The sequence below is a fragment of the Octopus sinensis genome, linkage group LG27 (genome assembly GCF_006345805.1).
Source record: "Octopus sinensis linkage group LG27, ASM634580v1, whole genome shotgun sequence".
Lineage (NCBI taxonomy): Eukaryota > Metazoa > Mollusca > Cephalopoda > Octopoda > Octopodidae > Octopus > Octopus sinensis.
The window spans coordinates 7,634,129-7,661,024 of record NC_043023.1 but is presented as its reverse complement, the minus strand read 5'-3'; the positions used below and the strand labels follow the sequence as shown (position 1 = coordinate 7,661,024).

At 40.2% G+C, this 26,896-nt stretch overlaps 2 protein-coding genes and 1 long non-coding RNA gene across 5 annotated transcripts in view; 2 read left to right on the top strand and 1 right to left on the bottom strand.

Moving 5' to 3' along the window:
- The window catches only part of LOC118768175, a 31,284-nt gene that overhangs the window by 877 nt on the left and 3,511 nt on the right, over positions 1-26,896 (top strand). Inside the window, exons 2-3 of one of the 2 annotated variants that reach the window (XR_005004030.1) lie at positions 11,119-11,140; positions 26,781-26,787. This is a non-coding gene — a long non-coding RNA (uncharacterized LOC118768175). Of the gene's footprint in view, positions 1-11,118; positions 11,141-20,293; positions 20,308-26,780; positions 26,788-26,896 lie in introns of those variants that run through there. The other variant, XR_005004031.1, reaches the window with a different exon arrangement.
- The window catches only part of LOC115225102 (perilipin-4-like), a 27,875-nt gene continuing 1,743 nt past the window's right edge, over positions 765-26,896 (bottom strand). The window contains exons 2-7 of one of the 2 annotated variants that reach the window (XM_029796030.2): positions 11,165-11,169; positions 10,885-11,041; positions 8,624-8,698; positions 8,083-8,217; positions 6,133-6,268; positions 765-2,883 (exon numbers count right to left, since the gene is read on the bottom strand). In XM_029796030.2, the coding sequence (XP_029651890.1) occupies positions 908-2,883; positions 6,133-6,268; positions 8,083-8,217; positions 8,624-8,698; positions 10,885-10,962 (2,400 nt within the window). In that variant the 5' untranslated portion in view covers positions 10,963-11,041; positions 11,165-11,169 and the 3' untranslated portion in view covers positions 765-907. Of the gene's footprint in view, positions 2,884-6,132; positions 6,269-8,078; positions 8,218-8,623; positions 8,699-10,884; positions 11,042-11,164; positions 11,170-26,896 lie in introns of those variants that run through there. The other variant, XM_036514131.1, reaches the window with a different exon arrangement.
- Positions 6,572-7,402, top strand: LOC118768174 (60S ribosomal protein L13-like). Its single transcript, XM_036514134.1, has 2 exons — positions 6,572-6,754; positions 7,180-7,402. The coding sequence occupies exons 1-2, from the start codon at positions 6,586-6,588 to the stop codon at positions 7,371-7,373; spliced, it is 363 nt and encodes a 120-aa protein (XP_036370027.1). The 5' UTR covers positions 6,572-6,585; the 3' UTR covers positions 7,374-7,402.

Genomic DNA, 26,896 nt, shown 5'->3' with positions numbered 1-26,896 from the left:
ACATGCATATAAACACAGGCGCACAAATACATTACACATGCATATACATGTTACTCACGCATACACACACACACCACGGCCCAACCCAGCAAACTACACAACTAGTTGTTGCCATTGTTGCCATAGTAACAGTCCAGCCGACGCCTTTAAACAATATAACATTTTCCTCTTTGTTTTTTCTTGCTGCTGAAGGAAGTGATGGTGGTGGAGGCGTCGACGGTGGTGGTGGTGGTGGTTGGCAAGGCGAGGGGGGAGGGAGGGCGACGGCAACAGGAGGTAACTTAATGAACGAATCCAATTAGTTTAGATTACAGCATCTGATCTTGCTTTCTCTCTCTCCTCTCTCTCTCTCTTTTTTCACTGTTCAATTTATTTTTCTTTAGCGGGGAGCTAACGAGGGGAGAGTGGGGAGTTCCCCCCTCTTTCGTCTTCTTCGGCGGCGTCTTCTTCGTGGTCTTCATTCATTTAAATTTTACACATTTTTGATGTTTTTTTTATGTACTTTTTCTTTATTTTTTTTATGGGTTCTTTTCAGTATTTTTCCTGTCTTTTTTTTTATAAATCATTTTGATTCCTGGAAACGTGTGTGTGTATATGTATGTATTTATATATTCATTTATAAGTATGTGTTTGTGTTTATACATGTGTATCTTTGGGTTAATGTACCTGTGTGTGTATTTCGACGTGTGTATATGCAAGTGTATATATGTGTGTGTGTGCGTGTTTTTACACATATACATATATACACACGTTTGTATTTATGCGTATGTATGCATGTGTGTATGTGCTTGTATATCTATATGCGTGTGTGTGTGTGAGTGTGTTTGCTGCTGATGGTGACGATGGTGATATAATCCGATCAACAGCTTCCACTGACGATGTCTTTATTGCCATCGTCACGGTCTGTTTAACTCCAGGAACCAAGTTTATCGGTGAACTGCGTCGTATAATCCGATACTGCAGTCCCGGCTGTGGTTTTTACTTGTTCAATAACATCCTTTATTTCCTCTTTGCCGACCTCTTTAGCCATGTCCAGGGCCTCTTGGAAATCTTCCTTGCCAGGCAGGTCCTTGGTGAACTTGTCTAGAGTGCCCTTAAGACCGGCTGCCTCTGTGGTCGTGGTCTGTTTCGCCTTGTCTGCAGTTTCTGAACCGAGATCCTTTGCCGACTGGACGCTGCTTGCTAGTTGGTTCTTTGCAGCATCTGCGTCTGAACGAACGGTGTTTGCACTCTCGCAGACTGCTTGCTTGGATGACGACACGCTGTCATCGAGAGACTGCTTGGCATCGTAGAAAGTGCTCGCCGCATCATCCTTGGCAGTGTTGAAGCTGCCCTTTGCACTGGAAACACCGGAGGTGAGGCCTTGCTTGGCTGACGAAAAACTAGATGCGCTGCTCCGTTGCACATCAGCAACAGAGGCTGTCACCTTTTGCTGCATGTCACCAAGGCCCTGGGATGCAGATTGTTTGGCATCATTGATTCCAGATACTACATTCTTCTGTGCACTGCTTACCGAGCTGGTCACACCACTGCGAATGTCACCAATGCTATCAGTTGCAGATTTTCGTGCCTCATTGAATCCTGTGACTGCACTTTTCTGTGCATCACTGGCGGTGCTGCTTATTCCGCTACGAATGTCACTGTACCCTTGCATCGCTGACTGCTTTGCATCATCGAGTCCAGATGCTGCACTTTTTTGTGTTTCGCTAATCGCACCTGTAACGCTGCTACGAATATCTCCGGCCCCTTGGACAGCCGATTGTTTTGCTTCATTGAATGAAGATGTTGCACTCTTTTGTGCATCGCTCACAGTGCTGCTCACACCTCGGCGAATATCACTGGCTCCTTGCACCGCAGATTGCTTTGCTTCGTTGAATCCGGTGACTGCGCTTTTCTGTGCATCAGAGACTGTACTGGTTACGCCGCTGCGAATATCTCCAACTCCTTTGACAGCAGATTGCTTCGCTTCATTGAATCCAGTGACTGCACTTTTCTGTGCATCAGAGACTGTACTGGTTACGCCGCTGCGGATATCTCCGACTCCTTTGACAGCAGATTGCTTCGCTTCATTGAATCCTGTTACTGCACTTTTCTGTGCATCAGACACGGTGCTGGTTACACCGCTGCGAATATCACTGGCTCCTTTGACAGCAGATTGTCTCGCTTCATTGAATCCGGTGACCGCACTTTTCTGTGTATCCGAGATGGTGCTTGTTACGCCGCTGCGAATATCTCCGAGTCCTTGAGTCGCAGACTGCTTCGCTTCATTGAAACCGGATACTGCACTTTCTTGTGCACCACTGATGGTACTTGTGACTCCGCTACGAGCGTCTCCATATCCTTTTACTGCAGATTGCTTCGCTTCATTGAATCCTGACACTGCACTTTTCTGTGCATCACCAATTGAACTAGTCACGCCGCTGTAACTATCTGTTGCTGATTTCCGTGCATCAGCGAAACCGCTTGCTAAGCTCTTTTTCCCTTCAGCGACCGTGCTCTCTACGTCCTGCTGCATTTCGCTCGCAGTTTCTGCCACGCCTGACTTGGCACGATCAATCTCGTCAGTGGCGCTCTGCTTTGCGTCCTCAATTCCGCTCGTGACGTTCTGTTGCACTTGGCTGGCCATACTCGTTGCACCAGATGCTGTATCTTGCAGCGAGTCGGTCACGCCACGGGTGATGTCAGAGAAGCCCCCAAATGCACTCTTCGGTTCATCGACGGCACTCTCCACAACTGCTGTACCTTCTCCGCCTTTGTCTTTATCTGTTCCCCTGAACTGTGCCACGACAGACTTGATCAGCTCCGCCTTGACGTGGTCTCCGAACTTGTTTTCTCGATGATCCAGCAAAATCCCCGCTTCTGCCGGACCAATTACGAAAACTCCTGTAAAACAAGAAAAAGGAAAGAGATGGAGTCAAATATTTAAAACAGAAGTTGCAGGCAAAAATTAAGCATACAAGGTGCATTCCAGAAGTTTTAAGACTTTTTTAGGAAAGGAACTTAGATTATAGTAATTTTAGTATATCACCATCGTCATATTTACATTATTGACATTCGACGGATATTTGTCCTCATTTTTGTTTGTTGTTAACACAACGTTTAAGCTGATATACCCTCCAGCCTTCATCAGGTGTCTTGGGGAAATTTTGAACCTGGGTTCACATTCCTAAGGTATTTTTGAGTCTCTACATCTAAACAGGAAAGTTAGATGGTTTGAAAGACGAGCTAATTTTTGATGGAGTTTCTCTATATGTCTCCATTGAAGTCTAATGTCGGCTCTGTACCGATTAGATGATACAGTTCTATATTTAGGAGATGAGGAATTATGTACATTATTTACATTTGACGGATATTTCTCCTCATCTTGTTTGTTGTTAACACCTTTCGGCTGATAAACCCTCCAGCCTTCATCAGGTGTCTTAGGGAAATTTCAAACTTGGGTTCTCATTCCTAAGGTATTTTTCGATGTTATTATTATTCCTAGCAGTGACCCGAAAAATAATAATATCGAAAAATACCTTAGGAATGAGAACCCAGGTTTGAAATTTCCCCCAGATACCTGAAGAAGGCTGAAGGATATATCAGCCGAAACGTTGTGTTAACAACAAACAAGATGAGGACAAATAGCCTTCAAATATAAATAATGTACATAATTCCTCATCTCTTAAATATGGAACTGTATTATCTAATCGCTACGGAGCCAACATTAGACTTCAATGGAGACATATAGAGAAACTCCATCAAAAACTAGCTTGTCTTTCAAACCATCTAACTTTCCTGTGTAGATGTAGAGACTCAAATACCTTAGGAATGTGAACCCAGGTTCGAAATTTCCCCAAGACACCTGATGAAGGCTGGAGGGTATATCAGCCGAAACGTTGTGTTAACAACAAACAAGATGAGGACAAATATCCATCAAATGTAAATGATGTACATCAAAGCTGGTTGAAAAATTTGCAGTTTTGTGGATGAAGACCATCGTGTATCTATAAAAGACAATAAGCACATGGCTTGGAGTTGGCATATCAACTGTACACAGAATTATTCATGGAGATCTGAACGTGTGCAAATTTTGTTCTCAGGATGCTTGGTGATGAATATCCTGGCAATCGACAGCGATGGGTACCAAAACTGTCTTTCACACTCCCTATAGTCCAGACCTTGTGACTTTTGGTTGTTCCCTAAGCTGAAGTAGAACTTTAGGGGCAGTTGTTTTGAAGATGAAGAGGCTGTGACAAGGGTCCTGGACACCTTGTCACAGCCATGGAACCTGTGGTTCAAGAATTTGGACCTGGAGATCTCCATTTCCAGCGACTTCGAGGGCCTCGACTACAAGACGACCAAAGTTTTTTTTTTTTGGGCCACGATCTGGGGTCTTCCGCCACTAAGCCCAAGACCATCACCCTTACCCATCTTGTTGCTTAACAACAACAGCCATGGAACCTTACCAAAATGGTTGGAGTACTGAAGGAGAACTTCAGGGACTGTTATTTTGAAGGCATTGAGAAGGCAAAAGAGGCTGTGACAAGGTAAAGTTACCTCATAAGGGCTGGTTTCCATGGCATGTAAATTCCCCACTTGGACGGGACACCAGCCCATCAAAGGATTATTCATTTTTTTACCAGCTGAGTGGAATAGGGCAATGTGAAATGAAGTGTATTGCTCAAGAGCACAAAGCATTGTCTGGTCTAGGAATCGAAACCACAATCTTACGATCATAAGTCCAATGAGAACTTCAAGAGGCTGTGACAAGGGTCCTGACACATTCACAAAGTGGATGGAATGCTACGAGTATATTGAAATGAGAGGATCCTACTTGAAGGAGACTTTTGTTTTGTACTTCATTGAAATTAATAAATGTCTCACCTGGAAAAGTCTTAGAATGTCTGAAATGCACCTTGTAATTAATTATTCCACCACACAAAAACAACCTTTGTTTATTAACCCATTAGTGTTCACATTATTCTACCAAAATTAATGCTTTTTCATCCACATTGTTTTGATCTAATCATGCATTATCTTGTAACTGAGAATTCGATGAGGTCGCTGTTAATTTTTAAAACGATATTGTAGGGTTGGTGTGAGAGACCAGATCTGGCCAGTTTGAACATAAAACAGGCAGAATACTTTTGGCTGGATTAAATGCTAAAGGGTTAATCTTCTCATAAATTAAATTTCCAAGAAAAAACAACCCCACTGAACACAATCCACGACAAACCATCCTCAGTATGGGTCCCACCTCTGGTCCCACAATTAATCCACAGTGCTTGACTGGTATGTATTTGATCAACCCCCGAAAGGGACAAAAGTCTAAGTTGACACTGGTGGAATTTGAACTCAGAATAATGTAAAGACAGACAAAAATGCCAATAAGCATTTTGCCCTGCAATCTAACAATTCCGACATCTCACTGCCCTTCATTTATTGCTCATAAGTTTTGGCACAAAGCTAGCAATTACGGGATAGGAGGTAAGCTGATTAAATCAACCCTGGTGTTCAACTGGTACTTATTTTATTAACTCCAAAAGGTGGTATTTAAACTCAGAGCATCACCATCATTATCAGCATCATTTAACGTCCACTTTCCATGCTGGCATGAGTTGGACGATTTGACAGAGGACTGGCGAACCAGATGGCTGCACCAGGCTCCAATCTGGTCTGGTAGAAATTCTACAGCTGGATGCCCTTCCTAATGCCAACCACTCTGAGAGTGTAGTGAGTGCTTTTACATGCCAGTCAGGTGGTACTGGCAATGGCCACACCCAAATGGTGTTTTTTACATGCTACCTGCACAGGAGCCAGTCCAGTGGCACTGGCTACAACCTCACTCAGATGTTCTTTCACGTGCCAGTAACGATCACGCTCGAATGGTGCTTTTTACGTGCCACCAACAGATGAAATACCACTGGGCATTTTGCCCTGCATGCAAACAATTCTGCCAGTTCACTGCCCTCCATTTATTGCACAAAATTTTAACAAAATCTCAGGGGCTTCATCCCCCCCAGGGGACACATGGACCCCAACAGAGAATCACTTAACTTGAACCTTCCAAGGCAGTGACCCCAGAATGGGCACACACCAATGACAACAAAAAAAGAAAAGCAAAAAGAACAGGACAAATGATGAACTTACCCCCTAAAAGTCTCCCTTCTCCAGATGTGTTACCACTTACGCCTTTCTTTTTCGCTCTACATAAATTCATCCATACTAAAGGGTTTAGAAGTGCTGCAAAAGATGCCCAACGTTTCTTAGGACCATAAAATGTTTTCTACAAAGGAAAGAAAAAGGATTAAATGTTATATATACATTTATACTTACACATATACATACATGTACAAAATGGTGGATACATGGGGCATGCGTGTACGAAAAGGTGGATACATGGGACATGCGTGTACGAAATGGTGGATGTGTGGTGTACATACGAAATGGTGGATGTGTGGTGTACGTACAAAATGGGACATGCATGGCATATGTACACGTCTTCTACATATATATGCCTACGTATATATGTGTCTTTGTAACCATATTTGTCTGAAACAATATACAAGTTACAAGAGACAAAATATAGGATTGTTTATCAGTATGGCACATCTTGGAAACCAAACGGTGCCAAATGGCCATTTTCACAAGGACTGGCAGCGCTATGTCCAAACCTGGTTTGACCAGCCAATGCGCAAAAAGTTCCCTACAAGGAAAAAGATGATGAAAGCGAGGGAAGTAGCTCCCAGACTGGCTGCTGGACCTCTTTGGCCAATCATTACATGTCTTTCCTATTTCTTTACTACCCACACGGGGCTAAACAGAGAGGACAAACAAGGACAGATAAACGGATTAAGTCGATTATATCAACCCCAGTGCGTAACTGGTACTTAATTTATCGACCCCGAAAGGATGAAAGGCAAAGTCGACCTTGGTGGAATTTGAACTCAGAACATAGCGGCAGACGAAATACCTATTTCTTTTACTACCCACACGGGGCTAAACAGAGAGGACAAACAAGGACAGATAAACGGATTAAGTCGATTATATCAACCCCAGTGCGTAACTGGTACTTAATTTATCGACCCCGAAAGGATGAAAGGCAAAGTCGACTTCGGCGGAATTTGAACTCAGAATGTAGCGGCAGACGAAATACTGCTAAGCATTTTGTCCAGAGTGCTAAAGATTCTCCCAGCTCAATCGTTACATGTCCTTCCATCAAATACAACAGGTGTATCCGTGCTGGACGTGGTTTCACCATTGAAGAGTTGAAGAAAGCTGGCATCGGCAAGAGGGAAGCCCCAACAATTGGAATTGCTGTTGATTACAGAAGACACAGCATGTCTGCCGAGGAACTCCAAGCTAACGCCTGGAGACTGAAGGAATATTGAAAAAAATAAATATATTAGGTGCAGGAGTGGCTGTGTGGTAAGTAACTTGCTTACCAACCCCATGGTTCCGGGTTCAGTCCCACTGTGTGGCACCTTGGGCAAGTGTCTTCTACTATAACCTCGGGCCGACCAAAGCCTTGTGAGTGGATTTAGTAGACGGAAACTGAAAGAAGCCCGTCATATATATATATATATATAGGTGCAGGAGTGGCTGTGTGGTAAGTAGCTTGTTTCCTAACCACATGGTTCCGGGTTCAGTCTCACTGTGTGGCACCTTGGGCAAGTGTCTTCTACTATAGCCTCGGGCCGACCAAAGCCTTGTGAGTGGATTTGGTAGACGGAAACTGAAAGAAGCCCATCGTATATGTGTGTGTATGTGTATATATATATATATATATATATATAATATATATATATATATATATATATATATATTATATATATATATATGCATGTGTGTGTTTGTGTGTCTGTATTTGTCCCCCTAGCATTGCTTGACAACCGATGCTGGTGTGTTTACGTCCCCGTTACTTAGCAGTTCGGCAAAAGAGACCGATAGAATAAGTATTGGGCTTACAAAAGAATAAGTCCTGGGGTCGAGTTGCTTGATTAAAGGCGGTGCTCCAGTATGGCCGCAGTCAAAGGACTGAAACAAATAAAAGAGTAAAAGAGTGTATATATATATATATATATATATATATGTACTTACTTCAACGTCCAAAAATATTTCCCCGGAAAAAAAAGATTTGAATTCTTCGGTGCCCATCACTTCGTGTACAACGGCATAAAGGTTAAAGCCATGTTCATCAAAGTAAGGCACCAGAGAGGACAGCGCTTGCGCTTCCTGAAAAAGAAAACAGAAAACCAGCAGGTGTAATAAACATATCATCATCATCAACATCATCATCACCAACGTTATCATCATCATCAACATTGTCATCATCATCAACATCGTCACCAACATCAACATCGTCACCATCATCATCGTCGTCAACATCGTCATCAACATCATCGTCATCATCATCACATAACAGTTTTTCATGCCAGCATGGGTTGGGTGGTTTGACAGGAGCTGGTAAGCTAAAGGACTGTGTTGGGCTCCACTGTTAGCTTTGGTGTGATTTCTATGACTAGATGCTCTTCCAAACACCGACCACTTCTTATGTGCCACTGGCACGGATGCCAGTCAAGGCGGCTCTGGCATCAGCCACGTTTGGACGGGGGTATATATAAATGATAAAAGTGCTTACCTCTCTGCACATGGATCATCCTGGACGACGGACCACCATGATGATAGCTCCGTTATTCTTCCAGAGTTCTCCAGCCTGTGAAAACAAAAAAACAAATTTGAAAAACACTCCAGATATACAGGCCACAAACAAACAAACACACACACATATCCTTGCTCAGACAGGACTACATACATACATATCCCTCTCTCACTTTTGGAGAGGCACTGAGCACCTACACACACGGCAGTAACTTCCGCCTACCGAATTCAATCACAAAGCTTCGGTCGGCTCGGGGCTATAGTGGAAGACACCTGTCCAAAGTGCCACGCAGTGGGACTGAACCCGAAACCATGTAGCTAGGAAGCAAGCTCCCTAACCACACAGCCATGCCCGCGCCTACTCATGCCCACAATATATATACGAAAAATTAATTTACGAAGGTGTCATTAATTCTATTATTATCCAATGTAACTATTTTAAAAGTGATAACAGAATCAAGGGGACAAGCGACAGCAGGCCAAAAAATAGCATTAAATAGCCAAGGGATTAAAATTAATCAAAGGACATAGTAAGTATGTCTACCTGCTTGAAATAGCAGTCAAAACTCTTATTAAAATCACCCCCCCCAAAATATATATATATATATATATATATATATATATATATATTATATATATATATATACACACACACACACATACATACATACACACACAAGCACACACATATATACATAGATCGTTAGCTCCTACACGCATTTTTTTTCTCTCCTTGTTTTTATGTGTGTCATTCTGTCGAAGAGCGTAGGCTCGAAACGTAAAAGATTTTTTTCTATTTCTATTCCTGACCGCTATACTAATACATTTGTTTATTTGTACTCCACCTGCCTTCGTTTTTTGTTTATTTTCGTAAACTTTCCCGTTTTATATATATATATATATATATATATATATATATATATATATATATATACACACACACACACACACACATAAAAGTTAATGATTCTATTAGTTTGCCATAATAATGGTTTCAAATTTTGCCACAAGGGCAGCAACATTAGGGGAGAGGATGAGTCAAGTACATCAACCCCAGTGTTCAACTGGTACTTAATTTATTGATCCCAAAAGGATGAAAGGCAAAGTTAACCTTCATGGAATTTGAACTCAGCATGTAAAGACCGATGAAAAGCCACGAAGCATTTTGCCTGGCATGCTAACAATTCTGCCAGCTCACCACCTTAATAATTATAATCCTTTCTACTATAGGTACAAGGCCTGAAATTTTGGGGGAGGGAACCAGTGGATTAGATCGAACCCAGTATGCAACTGGTACTTAATTTATCGACCCCAAAAGGATGAAAGGCAAAGTCGACCTCAGTGAAATTTGAACTCAGAATGTAGCAATGGGCAAAATACCGCTTAAGTGTTTCGTCCAGCGTGCTAACAATTCTGCCAGCTTGCCACCCTAGTATTAATAATAATGGTTTCAGATTTTTGCACAAGGCTAGCAATTTTGGAGGAGGGGATCAGTTGATTACATCAACCCCAGAGCCTAACTGGTACTTATTTTATCAACCCCAAAAAGATGGAAGGCAAATTCAGCCTTGGTGGGATTTGAACTCAGAACGTTAAGATGGACAAAATTCTGCAAAGTATTTTGTTCAGTGTGATAACAATTCTGCCAGTTTGCCACCTTAATAATCACATACATCATCATCATCGTTTAGCATCCGTTTTCCATGCTAGCATGGGTCGGAAGGTTCAACTGGGGTCTGGGAAGCCAGAAGGCCGCGCCAGGCCCAGTCTGATCTGGCAGTGTTTCTACAGCTGGATGCCCTTCCTAACGCCAACCACTCCATGAGTGTAGTGGGTGATTTTTACGTGCCACCTGCACAGGTGCCAGACGAGGCTGGCAAATGGCCACAGTCGGATGGTGCATTTTACGTGCCACTGGCACGGAGGCCGATCGGGGTGGCGCTGGCAACAGCCACGTTTGGATGGTTCTCTTACGTGCCATCAGCACTGGTATAACAGCTACAATTTCCATTGATGTTGATCAATTTTGATTTTGATTTTGATTTTCACTTGCCTCAACAGGTCTTAACATATACGCACTAACACATAAAGGAGGAGTACATACAAACACACACATACATACATATGAATAGAGATACACAACCATACACACACATATATACATGAAGAGACATAACATATACACATAAATCACGATCATTTCATATAAATGTACGTGTGTGTATATATACACATACTCACCCCAAACTCCTTAGGGTCATCACCTAAGGTCTTGAGAGTGGCCCCTTGTAGGTAAGCGAGTGTAGCCTTTTCCGCCATTGTGGACAGGCTGTTGAAGAAGAGTCAGTCCAAGTAATTGGGGACTCCACCTGGTCAAGTTATCCTTTACGCAGAAACTGTAAGGAGAGAAAAAGAAAGAAAAATAAATATATATTTATACATACATAAATATTATCTATACATATAAAGCTGAAGTTGTCTGTGTGTGTGTGTGTGTGTGACAGGTTTGGTAGCCTTCAAATAACACTATCCCCTCTGAGACCCTGCGGCGCAAGTTGACCAAAATTGAGAGTATGATAGAAGAAGGCTTGCTCTTCCTTCCGTAGAAGAAAAAATTCAAATCGTACCATGTTAAGACCAAAAATTATTTACATCAAAAAGGTGCTTTTTTTTCAATGAAAATCCCTATTTTTTACGATTTTTTGACTGCTGTGTCGCCATTTTTCGGTGTATTTCAACCAGAAAAATGTTCACTTAAAGAGAATAACAAGCTACATAATGCAAAATTTTTACTTTTCAAAACTTTGATAACGCGACATCAAAGTCTGCCCCGTTTTAAGCGCAACTGAAAAACAAACCCGAGCAATGCCGGGCTATACTGCTTATATATATATATATCAATAATAAAGGGTGAAATTAATTAATTAATTTAGAAATAATCATTAATTTCACCAAGTAGAGTTCGGCATGTAAAAGACCCATTCAAGGAAGGTTTAAGTAATACTAAGTAATTAAGGGTTCAGCAACGACTTGCCTCACCACACACCGAATTTAGAAATAGCAGTCAAAAAGTTTTGGCTATTCTTTCTACTTAAAGGGATCTCCCTTTTAAGTAGAAAGAATAGCCAAAACTTTTTGACTGCTATTTCTAAATTCGGTGTGTGGTGAGGCAAATCGTTGCTGAACCCTTAATTACTTATATAAATATATAAAATTGAATAAGGGTAGAAATTGATATTAATCAATTAAAACCAGTGGCCTAGCATATTAAAGAAATCTGAAGATTAAAATATTTTTACATACAAAATTTAAAGGACTGACCACTAAAAGTGGACGGTCAATATGCTAGATATAGACGTCAAAATCGCTGAGTTTTTATTTGAGAACACATTCTTCGTGGAATATAGCGATTTTGACGTCTATATCTAGCATATTGACAGTCCACTTTTAGTGGTCAGTCCTTTAAATTTTGTATGTAAATATATATATATATATATATATATAATTTCAATTGAATCCTCAATGAGTTAACACAGGATCTTCAAACAACAATGTAAACTCCATGTAATTAAGCTATCCTTGTCCTGCAGAGTAATTTGCGGGTTTATCCCTCGTTTAGATAACTTACTACTTCTGAGGTTCCGCTAGCTATGAAAAATATCGCTAACAATACTAATACATTTGATTTGTAATTTCCTGAGAAAACAACGAAATAGTTTCTTTAAGCATTTCCTAGTTTCATTCATGTTCACGATAAACAATCATGCTAATGTTACTAGTCGGGCATGGGTAATATTTTCTGAGAAGCAGGCCACACAACTAAATATTTTAAGGTAACTTTTCGTTTAGATGTGCTATTTCAAAAAGTCCTGCAGGTTGACCACAACAGTTATAAATTATTATTTTTTCCTTTAATTTTTGTTTGTGCAACGATCATAAACAATGGGAAAAAACCCCAAAAAAAACAATAAATTGAAACAAAAAAGAAGCACGGGCAATTTTTCAGTATAAGTAGACGACGTCATTTCAACCCAGCATCTTTATCTATGCTGTAAAGGAACGTTGTGTGAGCGAATACGCCGTCTACTAATACCGAAAGATTGCATAAGTATGGCTTTCGTTTTAGAAAGAAAAAAACTGAAAAACCAAAATGATTCTTTTTCTCCTAAATGTTATCAGCAAAATTTCCACCGTTACCTTTTAAAATGTAATTTAAATAAAACAATTTCAATAAAACTAAATTTTGCAGAGACAAATTGTGGCGGGGCATTAAAGTGTAGTTATGCTCCTTATACAATATATGTCTGAATAAGCGATGAATTTATCACGGATTGAAAACATTATGGAACGGACCTGGCTCTAAATTACAATTTAAACGCGCAGAAACAACACGATGCGCACAATCCTAATTATATTTACATATGCAAATTGCCACAGTTGATGTGTGCGTGTATATACAATTATAAAATATACTCACAGTCTCTGGCTGTGAACATGTCAAGGTGAATAAAACGACAGGAAAGAAAAAAGGAAAAATATTGATTTGTCGGAGAGTTACCTCCCCTCGTAATAGTTAATTACCACCAAAATTATCTCCCTTAGTAACATTATTTATAACCCAGGGTAATTCCATAAGCCAGCCTTTCTCGTTTTTAATATATACTGCTCTATTCCTTGGAGTGTGTTTCTTCTCCAGATTTGTTTTCTACAAACTATATATATATATATACATTATATATACATACATACTATATATACATACATACTATATATACATACATACTATATATACATACATACTATATATACATACATACTATATACATACTATATATACATACATACTATATACATACTATATATACATATATATATATACATTATATATACATTATATATATATATATATATATATATATATATATATATAAAGGCGGCGTGCTGGCAGACTCATTAGCGCGCCGGGCGAAATGCTTAGCGGTATTTCGTCTGTCGTTACGTTCTGAGTTCAAATTCCGCCGAGGTCGACTTTGCCCTTCATCCTTTCGGGGTCGATAAATAAAGTACCAGTTTCGCACTGGGTGGGGGGGTCGATGTAATCGACTTGATCCCTTTGTCTGTCTCCTCTATGTTTAGCCCCTTGTGGGCAATAAAGAAATATATATATATATATATATATATATATACATTTGCCACCTAAATGTGGCAATCCCATTTGTTCATAGCCCCAGGAGGACACATCCTCCAGCTGGCCAATGACACACTATGTATATTAATTACTAGTGAAGGCCGGTTTACATGGTTACCCTGAGTTTCTCGCCATAAAGGGTACCTTTATGGCGTATGTTAAGATCCTAAGACCCGACGGCCTATGTCTGCTCTACTTCTAAGAGTGTACTTCTTTGGACTTATGTTTTTCTAACCACAAAAAAACCGTTTATTTATGTATGTATATATATATATACACAAATTTAGACATTTCTGTCGGCTTTCTTCGAGGCACGTGCTTAAAGTGATGAAATATATGGTTATGGACGATGTGTCTAGTTTCGGCATATTTGGCATTAGAAAATTTTTTTCTTTTGCCCTTATTTATAAGTTGTTTATAAATTTAACCTTTAAAGGTATTTTTTAATATGCTGGCCATTGATAAAAAATTTTCGAAAAATTTTATCCTATATTAGATAGATATATGTGTGTGTGTGTGTGAATGTTTGTGCATATATAAATATATATATTTATATGTATGTCTGTGCATTTATGTGTGTGTGTTTATATATATAATATATATATATATATATATATATATATATATATATATATATATATATATATATATATATATGACTGTGCATTTATGAGTGTGTGTTATATATATATATATATATATATATATAAATATGTTTGCGCACACACGTGCATACATACTTTCTCACAGAATGTTAGGTAAAGGGCAAGTTACACCAAGACAAGATCAGAAAGAAAAAAAAAACGAAGCATACATACAAAAAAAAAAGTAAAAAAAAACAGATAAACTGATGTAACAAAATGCCAAAAGGTATTTCGTCTGCTGCTCCGCCGTATTCTGCTGCCAACTCACAGCCTACCATTCCTATTAATTGCTATCATTAGATAGAAATACTTCAAGAAATTTCAGCACAACAACCTCGACTGTATTTCATACCACCACCACCACCAACGCCGCCACCACTTCCACAGTAATAATAGTAATTAACAGTACTCTTAATGCTATCAGTTTTAAGAGCAGTAGTAGTCATAGCAGCAGCAGTAGTAGTAGTAGTACTAATAGTCGCAGCAATGGAAGCTGTGGTGATGATGATGGCAATGATGATAGTTGTTCCTGATTTAGGCACAAATCCAGCGATTCTTGAGAGGGAAGGGGTCAGCCTAATTGATTACATTGACCCCAGTTACAATAATAATAATAATAATAATAATAATAATAATAATCTCTTTTTACTTGGTTCAGTCATTTGACTGCAGCCATGCTGGAGCACCGCCTTTAGTCGAGCAAATCGACCCAGGGACTTATTCTTTGTAAGCCCAGTACTTATTCTATCAGTCTCTTTCGCCGAACTGCTAAGTTTACTCTTTTTACTTGCTTCAGTCATTTGACTGCGGCCATGCTGGAGCACGGCCTTTAGTCGAGCAAACCGACCCAGGGACTTATTCTTTGTAAGCCCAGTAATTATTCTATCAGTCTCTTTCGCCGAACTGCTAAGTTTACTCTTTTTACTTGTTTCAGTCATTTGACTGCGGCCATGCTGGAGCACCACCTTTAGTCGAGCAAATCGACCCGGGACTTATTCTTTTGTAAGCCCAGTACTTATTCTATCAGTTTCTTTTGCTGAACCGCTAAGTGACGGGGACGTAAACGCACAAGCATCGGTTGTCAAGCAATGCTAGGGGGACAAACACAGACACACACACATATATATATACATATATAAGATATTATAATAATAATAATAATAATAATCTTTTCTACTGGAGGCACCAGGCCTGACATTTTGGCAGGGAGAGGATGAGTCGATTACATTGACCCCATCGCGTGACTAGTACTTATTTCACTGAGCTGAAAGGATGAAAGGCAAAGCTGAACTCAGCGGAATTTGAAATCAGAACATAAAGGAAGACAAAATGCCACTAAGCATTTTGCCCGGCATGTTAATACTTCTGCCAGCTCACCATGTTAATATAATAATAATAATAAATAGAAGAGTGCCATATCATGTGAAATTGGTTGAATGATATTTCGGCATCTAGTGTGCCTTCCACAGGTTAAAAAATTACATGTCAGTCCACTTCATTTTTTGCTGATGATAATAATAATAATATAATTATATGCCCTGATGCAGTACCAGGCAGTGGCTCTCATGGCTTCTGATCTTAACTGATTGGAAGTGTTATCATGTACATTGTTTTGTCTTGGTATAAAAGATGGGCTACAGCAAATATTCTGCTCAATACCACAGATTTGCTTGCCAGTTGCTTCACCGTAACCAGTTGAGCATGTCCCTTAGTGGCTGACGATATGTGCATCGCTGATCACGAGCAGAAGTAGTAGGGGAGCATCATAGCCATGTGAGAGGGATTCTTTAGGGTTTGGATAATTCACCTCTGGAAACATGGGTGTTTCGTTCAACATCCTTAAACAACCCTTATTCAATGACCTTTTGAGCAGGATGGGTTACTCGACCAGAAGAAAATTCTAACTGGGCCCCACCTGCAAGGTCATGCATTATTTATTTTGATATGAGATCACCATGTCGCGCACATATGGTTGTGATGCATGTGCCTGGTGTACCTTTATCAGATGGGTAGTCACGATGGGTATACTGGGCTTCGTATATTTTACCCCAGTGTCACTTTGATGGCATGAACTGCTCTCACTCAATAATAATAATAATCGATTCTTTTTTTTTTTTTTTAAATAATAATAATAATAATAATAATAATAATGATAGCAGTTTCTGAATTAGGCACAAGGTCAGAGATTTTGAGACAGGGGAGAGGGTGACAGTAGTTAGCCGAATACATCGACCTTAATAAACATGCAAGCAATTCCTTAACGTAACTGAAATAAACAGCCAGGAGGAGTTACATAAAGTGCAGAGAAACTAAACAGAAAGAAAACAAAGAGAAGTAACACCGTTGCAACGTGCTGCAAACAAACTGCACCGGGCAAAGGGTGGGTGGGGTTAATTTCAACACAAGAAAAAGAGCAAAACCAACACGAAGAACAGGACACACCTGAAGCGCCAGAGGGAGAATGTGCTTGTTAATGCTGTGAAAGCACGCAATAGGTTATAGACTACTGAATAATAGGAAGTATGCTGTGCGTGGGAAGACCCGGCAGGACAAGTGAGACCATAACCCGTAGCCTCTACCTGGGACGTAGCCAGCCCACTCATGCATACCTTTCTTGTGACACAAACCCTACTTGTGAAGACCAGTTGAGGCAAGTGAAAATCGAAATCGATCAACATCAATGGAAATTGTAGCTGTGTTACCAGTGCCGGTGGCACGTAAGAGAACCATCTGAACGTGGTCGTTGCTAGCGCCGCCCTGACTGGCCTCCGTGCCAGTGGCACGTAAAAAGCACCATCCGATCGTGGCCGTTTGCCAGCCTCGTCTGGCCCCCGTGCCAGTGGCACATAAAAAGCACCCACTACACTCAGAGTGGTTGGCGTTATGAAGGGCATCCAGCTGTAGGAACATTGCCAGATCAGGCTGGGCCTGGTGCAGCCCTCTGGCTTCCCAGACCCCAGTTGAACTGTCCAACCCATGCTAGCATGGAAAACGGACGTTAAACGATGATGAATAATAATCCTTTCTACTAAAGGCACAATGCCTCAGTTTTGTGGGGAGGGGACTATTTGATCACATAAAACCCCAGTGTTTCACTGGTACTTAATTTATCGACTCCGAGAGGATGAAGAGCAAAGTCAACCTCAGCAGAATTTGAAACCAGAACATAAAGATCTATGAAATACTACTAATTTATTGACCCTGAAAGGATGAAAGGCAAAGCTGACCTCGGCAGAATTTGAACTCAGAACATAGCAACAGACAAAATGCTGCTAATTATTTGGCCTGGCGTGCTAACAATTCTGCCAGCTCACCACCGCTAAATAATAATAATCTTCTTTTCTACTCTAGGCACAAGGCCTGAAATTTTTGGGGTGTGGGGCAGTCAATTAGATCAAACCAGTACACAACTGGTACTTAATTTTAATTTTCCCTGAAGGGATGAAAGGCCAGGTCGACCTCAGCGGAATTTGAACTCAGAACGTAGCGGCAGATGAAATACCTATTTCTTTACTACCCACAAGGGGCTAAACACAGAGGGAACAAACAAGGACAGACAAACAGATTAAGTCGATTACATTGACCCCAGTGCATAACTGGTACTTATTTAATCAACCCCGAAAGGATGAAAGGCAAAGTCGACCTCGGCGGAATTTGAACTCAGAACATAGCGGCAGATGAAATTCCGCTAAGCATTTTGCCCAGTGTACTAATGTTTCTGCCAGCTCAACACCTTTCTAAGTAATACTAATAGTAATACTAATACTACTACTACTACTACTATAATAATAATAATAATAGGACAAGCTTCTACAGAAAGTTTTCCTCTTAAGGACAGGAAAGATAATCAAGAGGGTTTTCGGCACTTGAAAGAGAATTGAAAGATTGTGGATGTCTAACATTACAAGTAGTAACCCGCTACCTGCACAAATTCTACCAGAATTAAGAACAAACTTGAGTCAAAACATCATCAATAATAATAATAATAATAATAATAATAATGATGATGGTGAAGATATAATTACAATGCAGTTTGGTGTGAAGGGAGAGAGATCTTTTAATAGCAGGTCTATAATTAAAATAAACGAGTTATTGTTCATGTCACCATTATTAACGCTAGCACCATCGTTAACTCACCCGCCTTTTGCCACCACCACCACCTCTGTTGCTGCAACTGCACCAGACATCATCATTGTCGTCATCAAACCGTTTCTAAAACCCCGTTAACCTCATTACGATTACCACCGCCACCACCCGTGCCACACGTCATCATCATCATCTATTACCTCCTATACCAAGCCCACTATTACCACCGCCACCACCCGTGCCACACGTCATCATCATCATCTATTACCTCCTATACCAAGCCCACTATTACCACCACCACCACCACTATACTACTACTACTACTACTACTACTACTACTACTAACATCACCACCACCATTTCTGGTACTAATAACATAAATACTGCCACTGAACAACACTACAAACAGTACTACCACTAGCAACATATCCTAACCACCACAGCCATCACCACTGAATGGATTGGAGCAATGTGAAATGAAATGTTTTGCTCATGAACACAATGTATTGACCGGTATGGGAATTGAACCTACAATCTTGCGATCAAGAGTGCAACACTAATCACTAAGCCACACGTTTCCACACCACCACCATACACAACAGGCTTCTTTCAGTTTCCATTTACCAAATCCACTCACAAGGCTTTGGTTGGCCCGAGGGTATAGTAGAAGACACTTGCCCAAGGTGCCACGCAGTGGGATTGAACCCAGAACCATGTGCTTAAGAACTAATTTTCTCACCACACTTCCAAGCTTCTTTCAGTTCCCATCTACCAAATCCACTCACAAGGCTTTGGCCAACCCAGGGCTATAGTAGAAGATCCTTCTCCAAGATGCCACACAATGGAACTGAACCCTGAACCATATGGTTCGGAAGAATAACTTCTGACCATACGATGGGCTTCTTTCGCTTTCGGTCTACCAAATCCACCCACAAGGCTTTGGCCAGCCAAGGGCTATAGTAGAGGACACTTACCCAAGGTGCCATACAGTGGAATTGAACTCAGAACCATGTGGTTTGGTGGCAAGCTTCTTATCACACAGCTAAGCTTCTTTTAGTTTCCATCTACCAAATCTACTCACAAAAACCTTGGTTGGCCTAGGGCTATAGTAGAAAATTGTTTCCCCAAGATGTCCTGCAATGAGACTGAACCCAGAACCATGTGGTTGGGAAGCCTAACTTTTAACTGCATGATAGGCTTCTTTCAGTTTCCATCTACCAAATCCACTCACAAAGCTTTGGTCGACCCAAGGCTGTAGTAGAAGACACTTGCCCAAGGTGCCACACAGTGGGACTGAACCCAGAACCATGTGGTTGGTAAGCAAGCTGCTTACCACACGATAGGCTTCTTTCAGTTTCCATTATCCAAATCCACTCACAAAGCTTCAGTCGGCCTGAGGCTATAGAAGACACTTGTCCAAGATGCCAGACAATGGGACTGAACCCAGGACCATGTGGTTGGGAATCCTGACTTCTTAATCACACAGCTATACATGTGCCTGTTTCTAAAAATAAACGCATGTATATATGTGTGTATACATGCATGTATGTATGTGTATATGCATGCATGTAATTATGTCCATTGTTGTCCAACAGTATTTTAGAATGACACTGTATGAATATGAGTGTGCGTATGTGTATGAACACTCATGTGTTGTGTGTTCATATGTGTGTGAGTATGTATATGAGTATGGACCTTTGTGCATGTGTTATGAACGTATGTGTGTCCAAAGGTGTGTGTGTGTGTTTGGATGGGTGTGTGGTATGCAGATCTATTGTCAACTGGTTAGACAGGGTGTACTGTGGTTATATGGTGTGACAAGCTCAGACAGAGAGTGTCCGAGCAAGCTACACTCGGACAGAAAAGTTAAAATCATAAGCAACTACTGTGGGTTTGTGTGTGTAAATACTCTTGTAAGCAACCAGTGGGTGTTGCTTTTGAGTAATTAGATATGGTCTGCTGGAGAGAATTGTTATCTATTTGAGACGAACAGACAGATATAGAAATAGATAGATGGACAGGTCGCGACGGAGGTGCTAAGAGCACCAGCCAAGCGTGATCGTTGCTAGAGCAGCTAACTGGCTTCCGTGCTGGTGGCACGTAAAAGGCACCATTCGAGCGTCATCGTTACCAGCATCGCCTTACTGGCACTTGTGCCAGTGGTACATGAAAAAACACTCAAGCGTGGCTGTTGCCAGTACCACCTGACTGGCCCCCATGCCGGTGGCACATAAAAGCACCCACTACACTCTTGGAGTGGTTGGCGTTAGGAAGGCATCCAGCTGTAGAAACTCTGCCAGATCAAGATTGGAGCCTGGTGCAGCCATCTGGTTCGCCAGTCCTCAGTCAAATCGTCCAACCCATGCTAGCATGGAAAGTGGACATTAAACGATAATGATGATGAGGAGGATGATAGATGTATGTAGGCGGCAAGCTGGCAGATACGTTAGCGTTCAAATTCCGCTGAGGTCAACTTTGCCTTTCATCCTTTCGGGGTCGATAAATAAAGTACCAGTTTCGCACTGGGGGCGATATAATCGACAATCCCTTCGTCTGTCCTTGTTTGTCCCCTCTGTGTTTAGCCCCTTCTGGGCAGTAAAGAAATATATATATATAGATATATACACACACACACAGACAAACTGATAGAGAAATAGGTAGATAAAGAGAGACAGATAGATAGATATATAAAGAAATAGACAAGATGGTATATATATATATATATACACTCACATATATACAGATAGACAGACATGGGTAGCATGTGTGAGCGAGTGACTGAGTACAAGTGTGTACATGTGTGTGTGGTGTCTTTATGTAAAGTTTATATGATTATGTGTGGTGGGTGTGTACATGTCTAGACTACCATGACAGTATGTAGGTGTGTGCGGGGGTGGGGGGAGAAGGGGAGTAATGTTGTCTGGTAAGTTTTAATGTGATGTGAGATTGTGTTAAGCTGTAGTCTGGTCTGGTTAAGCAGGGTGGGTGTGTATATATAAAAGGAGACAGGGTGCACATTTTTTCTTTATTAGGCGCAGGCGTGGCTGTGTGGTAACCACATGGTTCTGGGTTCAGTCCCACTGCATGGCACCTTGGGCAAGTCCTCTCCTATAGTTTTGGGCCGACCAAAGCCTTGTGAGTGAATCTGGTAGATGGAAACTGAAAGAAGCCTGTCATATATGTGTGTGTATGTGTGTGCATTTGTCTGTTTGTCTGTCCCCTCACCCCCACCATTGCTTGACAACCAATGTTGGTGTGTTTACGTTCCTGTAACTTAGCAGTTTGGCAGGAAAGACTGATAGAATAAGCACCAGGTTTACAAAGAATAAGTCCAGGGGGCAATTTCTTGACTAAAAAGCGGTGCTCCAGCATGGCCACAGTCAAATGACTGAAACGAGTAAAAGAATAAGAGAATAAAAGATTATATATATTTACTTTTTTTCCCTTTCTTTTAGTTGCTTTAGTCATCTAACTGCAGCCATGCTGGAGCACCACCCTGAGAGGTTTTAGTTGAACAAATTGACCACAGGACTTATTCTTTATAAGGCTAGTACTTATTCTATCAGTCTCTTTTGCTGAACCACTAAGTTACAGGGGACCTAAATACACCAACATAGACACACATTTCTTTAACCAATATATCCCTCTTTATTTGTTCTCTACTTATTATTTCTTTACCCCTTCTCTTCCTATGGTCTACCTTTGATGTCAGATCTACTAACGATTTTTTTATAAATACTAAATAGCATTCTGTTTATCATTTATGCAGTCATGAAAATTGTTATAATGTCTTGTTGAGATAGGTTCTCTTTCTTTCCTGATGAAAAGATTATTTTACACCGTTTATTCCTTTGGAATAAAACTAATGTTGTCTTCGAAACATATGTCGAAAGTAAAAGAATTTGAATAACACCTGCATTCAACTCCGAGAGAGAGATGACGGATTTCTTTCAGTTTCTGTCTACCAAATCCATTCACAAGGCTTTGGTCAGCCTGAGATTATAGTAGAAGACACTTGCACCACAAGGTGCCACGCAGTGGGACAGAACCCAGAAACATGTAGTTGGGAAGCAAGCTTCTTACCACACAGCCATGCCTGTGCCTACAGATGGATCAGTTAGTTATGATCTTATTCAACATATCTAGGTCTCACCAAGCGTCTGTGTAACTACAAACGCACGCACGGGCGGGCGTACGCATTGCCCCTTGCCGCAATATCATGCAACGTTGCATTTTTATACAAACGTTGTACAATCGACTCTTTGTTTGCAAAGATCAATAAAGCCAACAAACAGAAGTTTATTCTTGGAAAAATAAAGAGTCAGAGAAAAGGAGGAAAAGAGAAATTCCTACAAATGCGCCAGTCTGTTGGCTTTCATTTCAGTTCCCACATGGATGTGAATCGTTATATATATTGGTGTGAATGTTTCCCCTCTTTAAAAAAATAAAAGGTAATAAATTACACAAGTTCGGTATTTTTGAGACACAACTGAGCCCAAATAACTATGTATATGTATGCATATATATGTATGCATATATATATATAGATATATATATATATATATATATACACACACCTTTTATTCTTTTACTTGTTTCACTCATTGACTGTGGCTATATATATTTTATATATAAAATATATATAACATGTACATTTATAAAATATATGAGAGTATATATAGAAAGAGAAATACACACATTACATAAATTATATATATATACATTTTATATATATATATATATATATATACACACACACACATACATACATGTATATACACACACACACACATACATACATGTATATATACACACACACACATACATACATGTATATATATACACACACACACACATGTATATATATATACACACACACATGTATATATATACACACACACACATGTATATATATACACACACACATGTATATATATACACACACACACATGTATATATATATACACACACACACATGTATATATATACACACACACACATGTATATATATACACACACACACATGTATATATATACACACACACATACATACATGTATATATATACACACACATATACATACATGTATATATATACACACACACATATACATACATGTATATATATACACACACATATACATACATGTATATATATACACACACATATACATACACAAATATATATACATGCATATATATATATACACACAAATATATATACATGCATACACACGCACACACACACACATACATGCATACACACGCACATATATACATTCATACACATGCACAGTAAACTGTAAACCTCGTCCCATTTCTTCTTAACATATATATATATAATTATATATAATTATACACACACACACACTTACAGTCTTTATATCTTTAAAACACAATACAAAACAATATATTTAAAACATTCACATCTATACTAGTTTCTTCTCGGGCCTCTCATTGTCACCAAGTCAGAAGGCGTCACAGAGCTGGACAAGTTTGCAATATTAGAGTGTGTGTGTGTGAGGGAGGTGCGTTACTTTGATGGAAAATAGGCTTAGTGACATCTCTTCTGGCTTCATGTTCTTGGTCAAATGCCTCCAGAGTCAACTTGGCCTTTTATTCTTTCGGGGTCAATAAAATGAGTATCAGTTGAGCCCTAGGGGTCACTGTAATTGACTTACTCTTTTGCCTGAGATTGCTGGCCTTGTGCCAAAATTTGAAGCCAATATTCATTCGTTCTCTTTTACTCTTTTACTTGTTTTGGTCATTTGATTGTGGCCTTGCTGGAGCACAGCCTTTAGTCGAACAAATCGACCCCAGGACTTATTCTTTGTAAGCACAGTACTTATTCTATCAGTCTCTTTATCTGAACCGCTAAGTTACGGGGATGTAAACACACCATCATCAGTTGTCAAGCGATGTTGGGGGGGACAAACACATATATATATATATATATATACATATATACGATGGGCTTCTTTCACTTTCCATCTACCAAATCCACTCGCAAGGCTTTGGTCGTCCCGAGGCTATAGTAGAAGACACTTGCCCAAGGTTCCACGCAGTGGGACTGAACCCGGAACCATGTGTGTTTGGTAAGCAAGCTACATACCACACAGCCACTCCTGTGCCATTGTGTGTATGAGAGAGACTTGTCTTCTGTTTCTAGCAATCGGTGGCGGGGGGGGGGACTACTTCAAAGAAGACCCCCAGCTGCTTCTGTAGACTGCATTTCAAAGAAACTGTCTCCTGTCAGCCCCTCCACCATCACCACCACCAACATCATTATTTCCAACACTATCGCCACCAACAGCACCACCACAGCTACCCCAACATGATCAGAACTACAGTCCCCACCCCTGTAATCACCACCACCACCGCCGCCACCATCACCACTACCATTTTTAAAATGGAATTCCAGAGTGTTTGTTTTGTCTCTCAGAACAATGTCCCATGTGTATTAGACAACTTAATTAAACAACTTAATTAGTGAAGGACGGGAATGGGTAAAAGACAAGGGATGGTGAAGAGAGGGGGGAGAGAGAATCAGAGAGCAGAGATGACAGCAGGGAGACAAGGAAACGAGGGAGGGAGAGGACAAATGAGGTAAGGGGGAGGTGAAAGAAAGGAAAGAGGAGAGGGAGAAAGAAAGTGGCTGTGTGGTAAGAAGCTTGTTTACCAACCATGTGGTTCCGGGTTCAGTCCCACTGCATGGCACCTTTTGCAAGTGTCTTCTACTATAGCCTCGGGTCAACCAAAAGCCATGTGAGTGGATTTGGTAGACGGAAACTGAAAGAAGCCTGTCGTATATATGTGTGTTTGTTCCCCCATCAACACTTGACGGCTGGTGTCAAAGAGGCTTGCTTCCCAACCACATGGTTCCGGGTTCAGTCCCACTGCATGGCACCTTGGGCAAGTGTCTTCTACTATAGCCTCAGGCCAACCAAAGCCTTGTGAGTGGATTTGGTAGACGGAAACTGAAAGAAACCCGTCGTATATGTGTGTTTGTTCCCCCATCAACACTTGATGGCTGGTGTCAAAGTGTTTAGGTTGGCAGTTTGGCAAAAGAAACCGATAAAATAAGCACAAGGTTTTAAAAAGATAAGTCATGGGGTCAATTTGTTCAACCAAAACCGTTCAAGGTGGTGTTCCAGCATGGCTGCAGTCAAATGACTGAAACAAGTAAAAAAAACAAAACATATCTACTATATATATATATATATATATATATATATATACAGCAGAGTAAGCACATAAATGTGAAAGGTGGAAAAATAGTACTCAAATACAGGAGGTAGAGTAATATGATTTTTATATATATATATATATATATATATATACATACACGCACACACACTCACACATACATATGAGAGAGGGAGAGAGAGAGAGAGAAACTGGCAGACAAAGAGGGAGACCGTAAAAAGGTGGATATACTGATTGTAGGAGAGAAAGAAGACGAGATCAGAAAGCGATGAGAAAAAGAAAGAAGAGGAGGGAAGGTTGGAGGAAGGAAAGAAAGAAAGAAAGAAAATAAGGGTGGCAGGTGAGAGAGAGAGAGAGAGAAAGAGAAAAGACAGAAAAAACCTCAGAAGGAGATAGAAAACAAGATGTATTGATGAAAGGAGAGCAAATAAGAAATAGTGATTGAAAGGAAAGAGACAGACAAATGGTGAGAAGGAGATATTGATGGAAAAGATAGATAGTTATAGGGAGAGAGAGAGATAAAGATGGAGAGACTGACAGAGTGAAAGGAGAGAGAGAGGGCAGGGATAAAATGAATGTAGTAAGAAAAGGGAGGAATTGATGGAAGGATATATAGGAGAGAGAGAGAGAGAGAGAGGAGCATATATATTATATATATATATATATATATATATATATACAGAGAGAGAGAGAGAGAGAAAGAAAGACAGGCAGGCAAAGAAAGATGAAAGATAGTAAAGAGAGAGATTGATTAAGAGAGAGAGGGACAGATGAATAGTGATGGAAGGAATAGAGAGTGATACGTATACATACAGAGATAAAACACACACACACATTATATATATATATATATTATATATATATATATATATATATATAGAGAGAGAGAGAGAGAGGAGAGAGAGAGATTATGTATGCGTGTATATATATATATATATATATATACACAGATAAACAAATATATTGCTATATATATAATAATATATATACACACACACACACACACACACACAGATATATAGTTATATATATAAAGATAGGGAGATGATATATATGCATATATATATATATTTACACACATGATAGAAATATATATAGAGAGAGAGGGAGGGAGGAGAGAGAGAGAGAGG

Excerpts from the sequence above, each read along its gene's own strand:
- LOC118768174 (XM_036514134.1), top strand. The coding sequence starts at position 6,586 with ATGGCACATCTTGGAAACCAAACGGTGCCAAATGGCCATTTTCACAAG. Across the intron at positions 6,755-7,179 it reads GGCTGCTGGACCTCTTTGGC|CAATCGTTACATGTCCTTCC; the intron begins CAATCATTACAT and ends ATTCTCCCAGCT.